Source organism: Canis aureus, chromosome 3, assembly GCF_053574225.1.
Source record: "Canis aureus isolate CA01 chromosome 3, VMU_Caureus_v.1.0, whole genome shotgun sequence".
In the NCBI taxonomy this organism is placed as follows: Eukaryota; Metazoa; Chordata; class Mammalia; order Carnivora; family Canidae; genus Canis; species Canis aureus.
In genome coordinates this window covers 8,991,531-9,004,371 of record NC_135613.1, presented here as the reverse complement: position 1 = coordinate 9,004,371, position 12,841 = coordinate 8,991,531, and the positions used below count along the sequence as shown (strand labels likewise).

The window sequence follows — 12,841 nt, the reverse complement described above, 5'->3', positions numbered from 1 at the left end:
TCGGGGCCCCCCAGCCCGCGGTCCCCGCACGCCCCGCCCTGCGCCCCGGGCTCCGGGGCCGGCTCCGCCCGGCAGGGCCGCCCCCGTGGGCCGGGCGCCCGGGGCCCATAAAGCGGCGGCGGCTGCGAGCGGCACCCCGAGCCCCGCCCTGCCCCGACGCCGCGGCCCCACCCCCGCGGCCCCGACAGCCAGCACCCAGCGGCCGCGCGCCACCGGAGCCCTGGCGGGTGAGTGCCGCGCCGCTCCGGACAGGGGCGCCCCCGCAGCAGGTGCCCCGCAGCAGGGGAGCCCCCGGAGCACGGTGCGCCGGAGCAGGGGAGCCCCCGGAGCAGCGTGCCCTGAAGCAGAGGCGGCCCCGCAGCAGGGGAGCCCCTGGAGCAGGGTGCGCCGGAGCAGGGGAGTCCCCGGAGCAGGAGAGCCCCTGTAGCAGGGTGCCCCGCAGCACGGGTGCCCCGGAGCAGGGGAGCCCCCGGAGCAGCGTGCCCCGAAGCAGGGGAGCCCCCGGAGCACGGTGCGCCGGAGCAGGGGAGCCCCCGGAGCAGCGTGCCCTGAAGCAGAGGCGGCCCCGCAGCAGGGGAGCCCCTGGAGCAGGGTGCGCCGGAGCAGGGGAGTCCCCGGAGCAGCGTGCCCCGAAGCAGGGGAGCCCCCGGAGCAGCGTGCCCCGAAGCAGGGGAGCCCCCGGAGCAGGGTGCCCCGCAGCACGGGTGCTCCGGAGCAGGGGAGCCCCTGGAGCACGGTGCGCCGGAGCAGGGGAGCCCCCGGAGCAGCGTGCCCCGAAGCAGAGGCGGCCCCGCAGCAGGGGAGCCCCTGGAGCAGGGTGCGCCGGAGCAGGGGAGTCCCCGGAGCAGGAGAGCCCCTGTAGCAGGGTGCCCCGCAGCACGGGTGCTCCGGAGCAGGGGAGCCCCTGGAGCACGTTGCGCCGGAGCAGGGTGCCTCTGCAGCAGGGTGCCCCGGAGCAGGGGAGCCCCTGGAGCAGAGGTGCTCCGCAGCAGGGGAGCCCCTGGAGCAGGGTGCCCCGCAGCAGGGTGCCCCCGAGCAGAGTGCCGTGCAGCAGGGAGCCCCCGGAGCAGGGTGCCCCGGAGCAGGGGAGCCCCCGGAGCAGCGTGCCCCGAAGCAGAGGCGGCCCCGCAGCAGGGGTGTCCCCGAGCAGAGCGCCCCGCAGCAGGGGTGCCCCGGAGCAGGGTGCCTCTGCAGCAGGGGAGCCCCCGGAGCAGGGTGCCCCGAAGCAGGGGTGCCTCGGAGCAGAGGTGGCCCCGGAGCAGGGGTGCCCCCGGAACAGAGGCGCCCCCGGAGCGGAGGCGGCCCCGGAGCAGAGATGGCCCCAGAGTAGGGTGCCCTGGGAGCAGAGGGCTCCCACAGCCCTCATTTGTCTGCAGGGATCCCCAGGGGCTTAGGTCTCAATTTTCCTCCATGACTCAAACTGCATCCCGGGGTGAGCCCTCCCCACACACGGGAGGGAAGGGGAGCTCCTGTTTCCACCCCATCTCCACAACCTTGGGTGGGCGTTTGAGACGGACTTGACCTCAGAAGCAAAAAATTCCCTCCAGAACAGGTCAGGCACCGGTGGTTAGAGGCCCAATCTGGCCACCTTGTTTGGCCTTAGAATTTAAAATACTTCGGTGTAAGTTGTAGGTTTACAATACCTATAGGTGATTTCATTTGTTTATCTTTTTTTTTTTTTTTTTTAATAGATTATTTATCTAGGGCAGCGCGGGTGGCTCAGCGGTTTAGCGCCGCCTTCCGCCCAGGGCGTGATTCTGGAGACCCGGGATCGAGTCCCACGTCGGGCTCCCTGCATGGAGCCTGCTTCTCCCTCTGCTGTGTCTGCCTCCCTGTGTCTCATGAATTAAAAAAAAAAAAAAAAAAAAAAAATATATATATATATATATATATATATATATATATATATATATATATATATATATCTGTGTGTGTGTATATATATCCAGCTACTGAACTTTGCTGGTTGTATTTCTTGCAAATACATCCTTCCTGTTTGGGCCTCGTCTTATATTTCTTAGTTTAAGATTTTATTTTTTCATGAGACACACAGACAGAGGCAGAGACACAGGCAGAGGGAGAAGCAGGCCCCATGTATGGAGCCCTACGTGGGACTCGATCCCGGGTCCCCAGGACCACGCCCTGAGCAAAGGGCAGACACCCAAGCCCTGGGCCGCCCAGGTGCCCCTTATATTGCTTATTTTTGAAGGTGGTAGGCATCCCCCGAAGCTAGTAGGTGGTGAGCTCCTTGAAAGCTAGGGATAAATATCCCGATTTCTCATCTTATGTCAAGTGACTTTATATTTTACCACTTAGGAAACGCTTGTTAATACTAAGTAAAAAAGAATCTTTATATGTAGGTAAGAAGCCAAGAGAATAAAACCTGACAAAGCAGAGTTCAGTAAATATTGATATAACTAACGCAAAGGTAAGTCGCAGAGAACATGCTTGTCAGAACTTCATATACTCACATTTCTCCCAAGAGTGTTAAGTCCTGGAGTTGATTAAAAAAGGGGGGGGGGGGTAGGAGTTTGTTGAGGAAGCCTCCGGAGCCTCTTTCCCTTTTCCCTTTTCCTGATTCAAAGCAGATGAGTCATGTCCTTAAATCCCTCAGCCCGAGATGCCCGCGCAGGCTGGGCGCGGCCCTCGGGGCCCCGGTCCTTCAGCCCGAAGCAGCTGCTCCCATGGGGCCCCACCGGGGGCACAGCCGTGAGGAGTTAGTAAGAAATGAGGTAGTGGGGGGGCACCTGGGGGACCCAGCGTCTGAGCCCCGGGCGTGACCCCGGGGGCCCGGGATCGAGTCCCGCGTCCGGCTCCCCGCGGAGCCTGTTTCTCCCTCAGCCTGTGTGGCTGCCTCTGTGTCTCTCGAAAGAAAAAAGAAAAAAGAAAAGAAAAGAAAAGAAAAGAAAAGAAAAGAAAAGAAAAGAAAAGAGGAAAGGAAAGGAAAGGAAAGGAAAGGAAAGGAAAGGAAAGGAAAAAAAGAAAAAAGAAAAGAAAAGAAGAAGGAGGGCAGGAGGAAGGAAGGAAGGAAGAGGAAAAAAAAAGAAAGAAAGAAATGAGACTGTGATGCCAGTTGCTAGGAGCAGGGGTGGTGATCTATTCCGTCCTCTGGTACCTCCCCTGCTGCCCAGCACATGGTTGCATGGATTTATCTAGGTCTCTCTCTATATATATTTAAGTTGTTGTTTCTTTTTGTTTTTGTAATCTGTACACCCAGTGTGGGACTTGAACTCACAACTATGAGCTCAAGAGCCCCATGCTCCTCCGACCGAGCCAGCCAGATGCCCCATGTCTATATAAAGTATTAGAGTTTCACCACTTAGCTATGTAAACTTGGGAAACTTGCTTTTCTGTGCCTCACTGTTCTCATCCATAACATGGGGATAGTAAATTTTATATATATACACACACACACATCTCAGCGTTGCCATGACAATTACAGAAGAATGCCAAGCACTCAGAGCAGTGCCCAGCACATAGTAAGCTCTCATTAATGCTGTTAGGGCAGAGCAAGGCCAATAGTACCTGATTTCACTTGTATGGAATCTAAAAACCCAAACAATGAACAAACAAAAAGACACAGACCCTTAAATACAAAAAACAAAGCAACTTTGCCAGAGGGGAGTGGGATGGGCAGAGGGGCACCAAATGAGTGAAGGGGAGTGGGAGGTCTGGGCTTCCAGCTACAGAATGAATAATCACGGGGTAAAAGGTCCGACAGGGGATGTAGTCGACGGTATTGTGATAGTGTCGTAGGGTGTGACAGGTGGTAGCTACCGTGGGGGGAGCATAGCCTAGTACACGGTCGAGGACTCACTGTGTCAGTCACCTGAAACTAACGTAACATTGTCGAATATACTTCAGTTAAAATAAGGAAGAATGAAGGGCACCTGGCTGGCTCAGTCGGAAGAGTGTGGGGCTCTCGGTGTCAGGGTTGCGAGTTTGAGTCCCACGTTGGGTAAAATTGCTTAAAAATAAACAAAACTTTAAAAAGATGCACGCTGTTCTCGTGAGCGTATAGCCTGCTTGTTCTGGCAACTTTATGAATACAGGCCCAAGGAAAAAAGGTCCAAGAAAAAAAAGTAAATCTTTCCCTTCTGTCTCTACCTCCTTGCCGTCTCGTACTCAGCTAAGAAAACCATTAATAGTTTCATGTGATCCTTGCACATCTCTTCTTCCCTCATACCTAGAGGCCGCAAATCTACGCACACATATGTGTAGTTTCTTTGTCTTTTTTTTTTTTTTTCTTTAAGTAATGGCTATACCCAACGTGAGGCTCTAACTCACAACTCCAAGGTCTAGAGTTGCGGGCTCCAACCGAGCCAGCCAGATGCCCCTCTTTGTCTTTCATAAGAATGGATTCACTTTACTTCATTTTATCAGCAACCATCTATGGTGGCTGTCGTTCTGGGAGACGATAGCGTCAGCTCGGCAAGAGCCTACTGGTCTCTTCTGTGTGTCCTGGAGTCAGACTCCCCATCAATACACGGGCAGGCTGTGTGCAGTGCTTGCCAATGCAAGAATACAGTAAACCTCCTTGTGTCCCGATGCTTTTAGTCTGTAGAACAGATCCCCCCAAAGTCAGAGAGCGAGATCAAAGACTTCTTGTTTTTTGTTTTTTGTTTTGTTTTTGAGAGAGAGCGAGAGAGCGAGCAGGAACAAGGTTGGGGGTGGGAGGGAGAAAGAGAGAGAATCCTAAGCAGGCTCCATGCCCAGTGCAGGGCTCAGTCTTGCGACCCTGAGCTCATGCCAGTCAGCCCCCCAGGTGCGCCAAAGATTCGTGTGTCTTTAAAATTTTAAGAAATTTGGCCTGATTACTTGGCAATTCATAGTCCCACTGACAAGGTGCCAGTTTTCCTGCAATTTCAATAGCCCTCAGTTGCTTGTTTGAATTGTTTTGCTAATCTTTTTTTTTTTTTTATTTTAAAGATTTTATTTTTAAGTAATCTCTACCTCCAACGTGGGGCCCGAACTCCCAGCTCCAAGATCAAGAGTTGCACGCTCCCCTGACTGAGCCAGCCAGACGCTCCTGTTTCGCCAATCCGCTCCTATTTCACCAGTCCAATGGGTAAATACTGATAGCTCATTTTAATTTGTTTTTCGTGACAGGCCAGGCAGGGCACTCCTTCTGTTTTGGTTTTTGATCTGCATTTCTTCCTCTGTGAATAGTGTGCCCATGACCTTGCATTGTTGCTACTGCATTGTCTTGTCCTGTTTGTAGGCATTCCTTGGGATTTGAACACTTTGTGCTAAGAGTTACAGATGTCTTTCCCTTGCTGATTGTCTTTTGACTTTGTTTATGGTGCTTTCTGGAACACACAAAGTTTTAATTTTTATTTGTCTTTATCTGGCAAGCTTTTCCTTCATGGTTTCTGAATCTCTAGTCTTTCTTAAAAAGTACTCTCTATCTAATTAATTAAAAAAATTAAAAAAAAAAAAAAAGGGGGATCCCTGGGTGGCGCAGCGGTTTGGCGCCTGCCTTTGGCCCAGGGCGCGATCCTGGAGACCCGGGATCGAATCCCACGTCGGGCTCCCGGTGCATGGAGCCTGCTTCTCCCTCTGCCTATGTCTCTGCCTCTCTCTCTCTCTCTCTGTGACTATCATAAATAAATTAATTAATTAAAAAAATTAAAAAAAAAAAAGTACTCTCTATCTTTAGGTTATATAAATTCTCCCTTTAGATCTTTACTCTCTGCCAGGAATTTTTTGCTCTATGTGGTCTGTCTGTGGGATAGTGAAAAAAAAAAAAAAACACAACAAAATACATATTGAACACAATAGACACTCTGAAAAGTGCACAAATTCGAAGTGACTTTTCATAGACTTGTGTGGTCAGCACCCAGATCAAGAAACAGAGCATGGGCAGCACCCCAAGAGCCCCTTCTGTGCCTTTCCAGTTGCTACCCCTCCACAAGGGGAACCACTATCCTAACTCCTAACACGTCAATTTTCTAGGGGATAATTCCATTTTCATGCAGATGGCCACTTAAGTATGCCAACAAAATTAGCCACTGAGTTAAAATGCCTCCTTTATTCATTGGTATTTAAAAAAAAATTATTTACTTATTCATGAGAGACACAGAGAGAGGCAGAGGCAGAAGCAGGCTCCATGCAGGAGCCGATGCGGAACTCGAACCCAGGACCCCGGGATCACACCCTGGGCTGCAGGCGGCTGCACCTGAGCCACCCGGGCACCCCTCGCTGGTACTTGTAAGGAGTAACTGTGTTTCTGGCCGCAGGGGGTGGACTGTATCACCCAAGGCCTAACAAAGTCGACTCTTCCCCCTTTTCTTAAAGTTTGGTTATTTATTTACTAATCTCCATGCCCAACGTGGAGCTAGAAGTCACGACTCCCAGAGCAAGGGTCGCGGGCTTTTCGGGCTGAGCCCCCCAAGCCCCAGACCCGGAGTGCGCACCCCGAAGTGGGCGCTGCCTCCCTCCTGCCTCGTGTGCCCGCAGCCAGGAAGGCTCTGATCGTCCTGGCCCACGCAGAGAAGGCCTCCTTCAACCACGCCATGAAGGAGGCTGCGGTGGAGGCCCTGGAGGCCGCAGGGTGGGAGGTCACCGTGTCGGACTTGTACGCCATGAACTTCAACCCCGTCATCTCCAGGCGGGATGTGACAGGTAGGCGAGCCCCTGCTCCGGGAGGGCCCGGCCGGCTCCCCGCGGCCCCCCATCACCTGTCTCCCCCATGCAGGGATGCCCAAGGATGCAGCCCCCATCACCTGTTCCCCCCCCCGCAGGGACGCCCAAAGATGCGGCCCCCCATCACCTGTCCCCCCCCTGCAGGGATGCCCAAGGATGCGGCCCCCCATCACCTGCCCCCCCCCGCAGGGACGCCCAAGGACGCGGCCCCCCATCACCTGTCCCCCCCTGCAGGGACGCCCAAGGACGTGTCCCCCCATCACCTGTCCCCCCCTGCAGGAACGCCCAAGGACGCGGCCCCCCATCACCTGTCCCCCCCCTGCAGGGACGCCCAAGGACGTGTCCCCCCATCACCTGTCCCCACCCCGCAGGGATGCCCAAGGACGCGGCCCCCCATCACCTGCCCCCCCCCGCAGGGATGCCCAAGGACATGTCCCCCCATCACCTGCCCCCCTCCGCAGGGATGCCCAAGGACGTGTCCTCCCATCACCTGTCCCCCCCCCCGCAGGGACGCCCAAGGACGTGCCCCCCATCACCTGTCCCTCCCCCCCCGCAGGGACGCCCAAGGACCCCGGGAACTTTCAGTACCCCGCGGAGGCCGCTCTAGCCTATAAGGAGGGCCGCCTGAGCCCCGACATCGTGGCCGAGCAGAAGAAGCTGGAAGCCGCAGACCTGGTGATCTTCCAGGTGGGAGCCGGGCGCGCTCCCAGGCCGGCGCTCAGGGGGCCACGGCCCAAGCGGGAGCCCGCGCCTCCCCGGGGTTGGCGCCGCCGGGGCCCTCGGGTGCGCAGCCCCCCTCTCGGCTCTGCCGCGGGCCGCCTGTGCTCCAGCTGCCGAGCGGGGCGCCCTCTGGGGTCCTTGTTCTTTTATCCGGACAAGAGGCCCAACAAGCCTTTCTCATGGGAGTTCTCTGGTAGACCTTAGCCCCCGGCCCTTTGGCCTCCTGGGTGAGTGCACACTCCGGCTGTTTGTGCTCGGTCACAGGATTGTACACCTGCGAACACTAGGTGCAGGTTTCATAGTGTTGCCACGGCTCCTACTAAAATGAGCTCTTGGGAAAATGTGGATTTAGGCATCACACATTGAAGCAAACTTTGCGATCCCTGCTGTTTAGACTTTGCTGATAAATGTGATTTCAGAGAAACAAATCTTTTATAATTTCTTAAGATTTATTTCTTTGAGAGAGAGTTGGGGGAGGGGCAGAGGGAGAGAGAGAATCTCAAGCGGAGCCCTGCTGAGGGTGGAGCCTGCTGCGGGGCTCGATCTCTCTACCCCGAGATCATGACCTGAGCTGAAGTCAAGTTGGATGCTTAACTGACTGAACCACCCAGACGCCGCTCATGGAAACAAATCTTAAGCGCATGTGGCTTTCTGCAGACCTGCCCGTATTTGGTTCTTTGGGCAGAAATAGGAGTGTCAGGCCAACAGACCAAGGACAATAATTTTCTTTAATGTCCTTGCTTCTCCAGAAGAAATGAGAAGGGCCCCAAGAAGGGTCTGCCCTTCCTGACATCACAGGCAGCAGCTGCACAGCTGCGCCGCCTCTGCGCTGGTGGTTCCTTTTTTTTTTTTTTTTTAAAGATTTTATTTATTTATTCACAACAGATAGAGAGAGGCAGAGACCCAGGCAGAGGGAGAAGCAGGCCCTATGCAGGGAGCCCGGCGTGGGGCTCGATCCCAGGACTCCAGGCTCACGCCCTGGGCGGAAGGCAGTGCTAACCGCTGGGCCATAGGGGCTGCCCTGCGCTGGCGGTTCCTGATCTGACCTCTGTGTCCTTCGCCCCACAGTTCCCGCTGCAGTGGTTTGGAGTCCCTGCCATCCTGAAAGGCTGGTTCGAGCGAGTGCTCATCGGAGAGTTTGCTTACACGTACGCGGCCATGTATGACAAGGGACCTTTCCGGGTACGTGGATGCTTCTGCTCCAGCAGCGGGATTCTCCCTCAGGCAGGGTCTGGGACACCACTAGATACTACGGTCAGGCTCCTGGGAGAGATGGATGATAAAATTTTTATGGATATTTAGACGTGACTTTAGGACTTGCTTTAAAATACCCCAGGAACATGAGGGGCAAGGATATTAGCTAAGACGGGGAGGGCCAAGTATGGAGACTTGGAGCTGAGTGGCAGAAGTGTCCTTATGCTTTCTTCTCTATGTATGTTGGACATTTTCCATAATAAGAGTTAAACAGAGAGTCTATCTCAGTTTTCTAGACACCCAAATACTACACAAGACACATTCTGAGGCCTCCTGGATTCCATGCCTGGGTATGTGGGTAGCACCGCGAGGGGACAGAGTTCCACCAGGCATCCACACTGATCTTATAGTTTCCTGATTTGCTAACAACCCCCCCCCCCCGCCCCCGGAGCAAATCGAGACTCCTGGGCTTGCCCTGGAGTGTGACTTCTGGAGTCCACCCGGGTGGCTGGCTCAGAGGAGCCAATGTGAGAAGTGACGTGAATAGCAGGTGGGTGGACCTGTGTGTTCTTTCCCCTGGGGTTGTCATTAACTTCCTGTCGCCATGGAGATGTGGAGGGTGACGACTTTGCTTTTACAGAATAAGAAGACGGTGCTCTCCATCACCACGGGCGGTAGCGGCTCCATGTACTCTCTGCAGGGTATCCACGGAGACATGAATATCATTCTCTGGCCAATTCAGGTTACTCGTTTTCAATGAACCTTCTGGGGGATTAATCAATCAAGCTTTCTGTGGGGTCCAGAGCCTCAAGAGAGCAGCTGAAAACAGATCCGAGGTGTCGAGGTGTGAGGACGAAAGCAACGTAGTAACTCAGAACTCCAGGGCGCTCCCTCCCCTGCCTTCCTGGTCTTCCCAGGCCCCTGTACTAAAAGAAGAACACGAGTATGGCACGTCCAAACACTACTGCCTCCTAACCGAGGACTAGTGCAGATAACCCCCAGACTTGTAGAGCCAGGTAATGATTCTCTCCCGAGGACCGACACCTCTCCAATCTTCCTGGCCTTTGCCAAGTTGTTGCTACGGCCCCACAAACTATTAGAAAATTGTAAGAAATAATTTAGTCCAGCTAACAAGAGTGAAGTCAGAGGTAGGCTTTTTGGGGGTGGGTCACTGGAGTATCAAGATAATCCCCTCTAGAGAAGAGGATTGGAGAGAACAAATATGGTGGCCCCCTATAATAGCGGGCAGTTGGTACTGGAGAAGAAGTTATAGGAATCATTTATTGAGACTCCTCTAGTTACACAGAGAGGCAGAGAAAGGCAAATTGGCATGCCTTGGCACGAGTTGGCTGCCAAGAAGCTGAAACTCCCTTATGTAATAGAACTTCCGGCATTTTTGGCAGAGGATCCCAGGCTGGCAGTGTTTCAAGGTTTTATTCATTTAAAGAAGAGTTCAGCTGACTAGGCTAAATAAAATAGGTAACAGCTAGGAATAGAGAGCAGGTGAGAGAAAGAAAACAGATATGAATTGCTTCTCCAGGGGGCCTCAGGCCCCTACATTGGATCCTCTTACTGGAAAACCTAGATTGACTTTCGCTGTTTGTATATGGTTCAAGCTGTGTAGGGTTTGTTGTGTGACTCATCTTTGTGCTTTGGTGTATCCCCAGAGTGGCACTCTGCATTTCTGTGGCTTCCAAGTCCTGGAACCTCAACTGACCTATAGCATTGGGCACACTCCTATGGATGTCCGAATTCAGATCTTGGAAGGATGGAAGAAACGCCTGGAGAATATCTGGAATGAGACTCCACTGTATTTTGCTCCAAGTAGCCTCTTTGACTTAAACTTTCAGGCAGGATTCTTAATGAAAAAGGAAGTGCAAGATAAGCAGAAAAACGAGAAATTTGGCCTTTCTGTGGGCCATCATTTGGGCAAGTCCATCCCAACTGACAACCAGATCAAAGCCAGAAAATGAAACTCACAAGGCTTTATTTCCTTCTAAAATGTAGCCAAATCGAGGTTTCTTTTTTGGACTTCTTTGACTTGCTTTAGTCTTTGAGATTTGTGTGTTTTTCTTTTTCCACAAGGAATGACTAGGAGACAGAATAGACTGTATTCCTATATTTTTGGATAGTTGTAGTAAATATAACTGATTCTTATGATTGCGATCATGGCAAAATCTGATTAGGCTCAAGAGGCCACTCAGGATATACAGCAGGGAAAGATGGAGAAAAGATGCCAGACAATATTCTTTAAGGTCCTCTATACAATTTAATTCTTTTTAAGTATGAATTTTTAGGGCTGAATCTGCGAGACAGCATCCAGCCCTTTAATGACATACTTTTCTTTTAGTTTCCTCTCTGTGGCTTATGGCAGAAGGGAATTGGTCAGAGAAAAAAAATGACTGGGTGCTGACCCAAGGGACTGGTTTAGTAGTTACTAATCTATGCTTGTTTACCATAGATACTGGCTTTAATTACTGCGCCGTGACTAGTATGCCTAATGTGAGAGTTCCTCTTGCTTCAACTTTTGTAGTTTGTATACAGTACCTAGAGATACTTTCAAGTGAAAAGATAATAAAGGTCTCTTCTTTGTCTCAGTCTTCTAATTTAATATCTGCAGAAATAAACCAACACATCCATACAGTACATCTGCTACAATGACCAAACAAGAAATAGTTACTTAACAAAAGCCTCCTACAAATAGTACTTTATTTTTGAGCTTAGAACACCCTAGAGGTTTTCTTCTCCACTGCTAAACTGATGACTTTCCTTTTGGATGTGGTTTGGTCCCACCATTTTGGGGATGAAATTGTAATCCTAGAGTTTCGTTAACTTTGAACAATTTTGGTATACTGTTCCAATTTCCAGTTTAGATTACAGCAGTGCAGCTCGCTGTCGGTATAATTCCAGTAGAGTATGATGAAAGGCTGCCCTCTTGTGGTGCACTGAAAGGAAACGAGAGAGGAGGCAAAACAAGGTTGCTGGACACTGGGAACAGGTCCTGGACCAGCCAAGAAAAGGAGGGCAGCAGGCAGGAGCCTCACGTGTCAGATGCTGACAGGCATTTGGGTATTTCCCCCTACAATGGCAGATGGCTAGGTGCTTCAGTTTGAAAGATGTTTTCTTGTTGCCTTCATTCTCACTGCAATTTTTGTAAATTTCTGAAAGCTCCAGATGAAATAAAAACCATTTCTACAAAATGGATGCACACTCATTGGTTTCAGTGAAGCTAGTGATGGAGGCATACAGGCAAAAGTGGAACCTACTAGGGAAGATGGGATCAGTCTGCAACAATAAATTACGGCCAGGGTGCCTGGAGGCCAACTTGGTAGAGCATCCAACTCTTGATCTTGGAGTTGTGAGTTCCGGCCCCTTAAAAATAAAATCTTAAAATCTTAAAAAAAAAAAAATTATGGCCAGAAGCTTATAAGACTGGAGAGCTCTCCCAACAGGGCTGCTTCATATTGAATTGGTAAAGAAACAACCTATTAAGACCCTCGCCGGGAATCTACGGGACATTTACAGAGATCCAGGAAAAACATTCTAGAAATCAAGAAAAACCTAGAATTCAGTAAACAAATGCCAAGGGGCAGTATTTACTGTGATTTGCCTCATTTATTCTGATTTATCCAGTCAATGGGCTAGATACTCTTCTAGGCAGTGGGAGTTGGCAACGATTGACAAAAACCAAGTACCTAATGCAAGGAAGAAAGAGCAGGGTAAGAGAGAGATGGGATAGGAGTTTTGTTTTATACAAGGTAATCAAGAAAGACCTGCCCGATAAGGCTACATGTTTGCGAAGTCCTGACAAAGTGAGAGAGTGAGGTGTAGGCAGATGCGTGAAGGAAGGCGGTCCGGGCAGTAGTGATCTCAGCGTGCAAATACCTGAGGCAGGAAAGTGCGCGGTGTGAAGAAGAAATAAGAAGTTAGTGTAACCAAAGCAGAGAAAAAAACAGAAGGCTATGTCAGACATATAGCCGGGATCGGATCATATAGAGCCTTACAAGTGCTGTAAGAATATAAAGATAGGAAGTCACTGGAGAGTTTTGGGCAGAAGTATAATATCATATGACCCATGTTTAATTCTGGCTGGTAGGGGAGGAATCAAGTATAAGGCAATCATGGAAGCACAGCGAATTGTGGGACAGTGTGACAATCTAGCCAATAAACATTTTGAGCAAGAGGTGTCAAGAAGTGGATTTTAAAAGGCTGTATATTTCATTTTTAAAAAAAGATTTTATTTATTCATGAGTGACACAGAGGGAGAGAGGCAGAGACACAG

General features: G+C 51.5%; 1 protein-coding gene across 1 annotated transcript; it reads left to right on the top strand.

Annotated features, from left to right (window-relative positions):
* Nucleotides 1-78: 78 nt before the first annotated feature.
* On the top strand, nucleotides 79-11,156 carry NQO1 (NAD(P)H quinone dehydrogenase 1). Its single transcript, XM_077888603.1, has 7 exons — nucleotides 79-227; nucleotides 4,930-5,068; nucleotides 6,460-6,624; nucleotides 7,202-7,332; nucleotides 8,434-8,547; nucleotides 9,200-9,301; nucleotides 10,227-11,156. The coding sequence occupies exons 2-7, from the start codon at nucleotides 5,065-5,067 to the stop codon at nucleotides 10,530-10,532; spliced, it is 822 nt and encodes a 273-aa protein (XP_077744729.1). The 5' UTR covers nucleotides 79-227; nucleotides 4,930-5,064; the 3' UTR covers nucleotides 10,533-11,156.
* Nucleotides 11,157-12,841: the final 1,685 nt, after the last annotated feature.

Coding starts and splice junctions, on each gene's coding strand:
- NQO1 (XM_077888603.1), top strand. Junction 6,625..7,201: donor CTCCAGGCGGGATGTGACAG/GTAGGCGAGCCC, acceptor CCCCCCCCGCAG/GGACGCCCAAGGACCCCGGG. Junction 7,333..8,433: donor CAGACCTGGTGATCTTCCAG/GTGGGAGCCGGG, acceptor TTCGCCCCACAG/TTCCCGCTGCAGTGGTTTGG.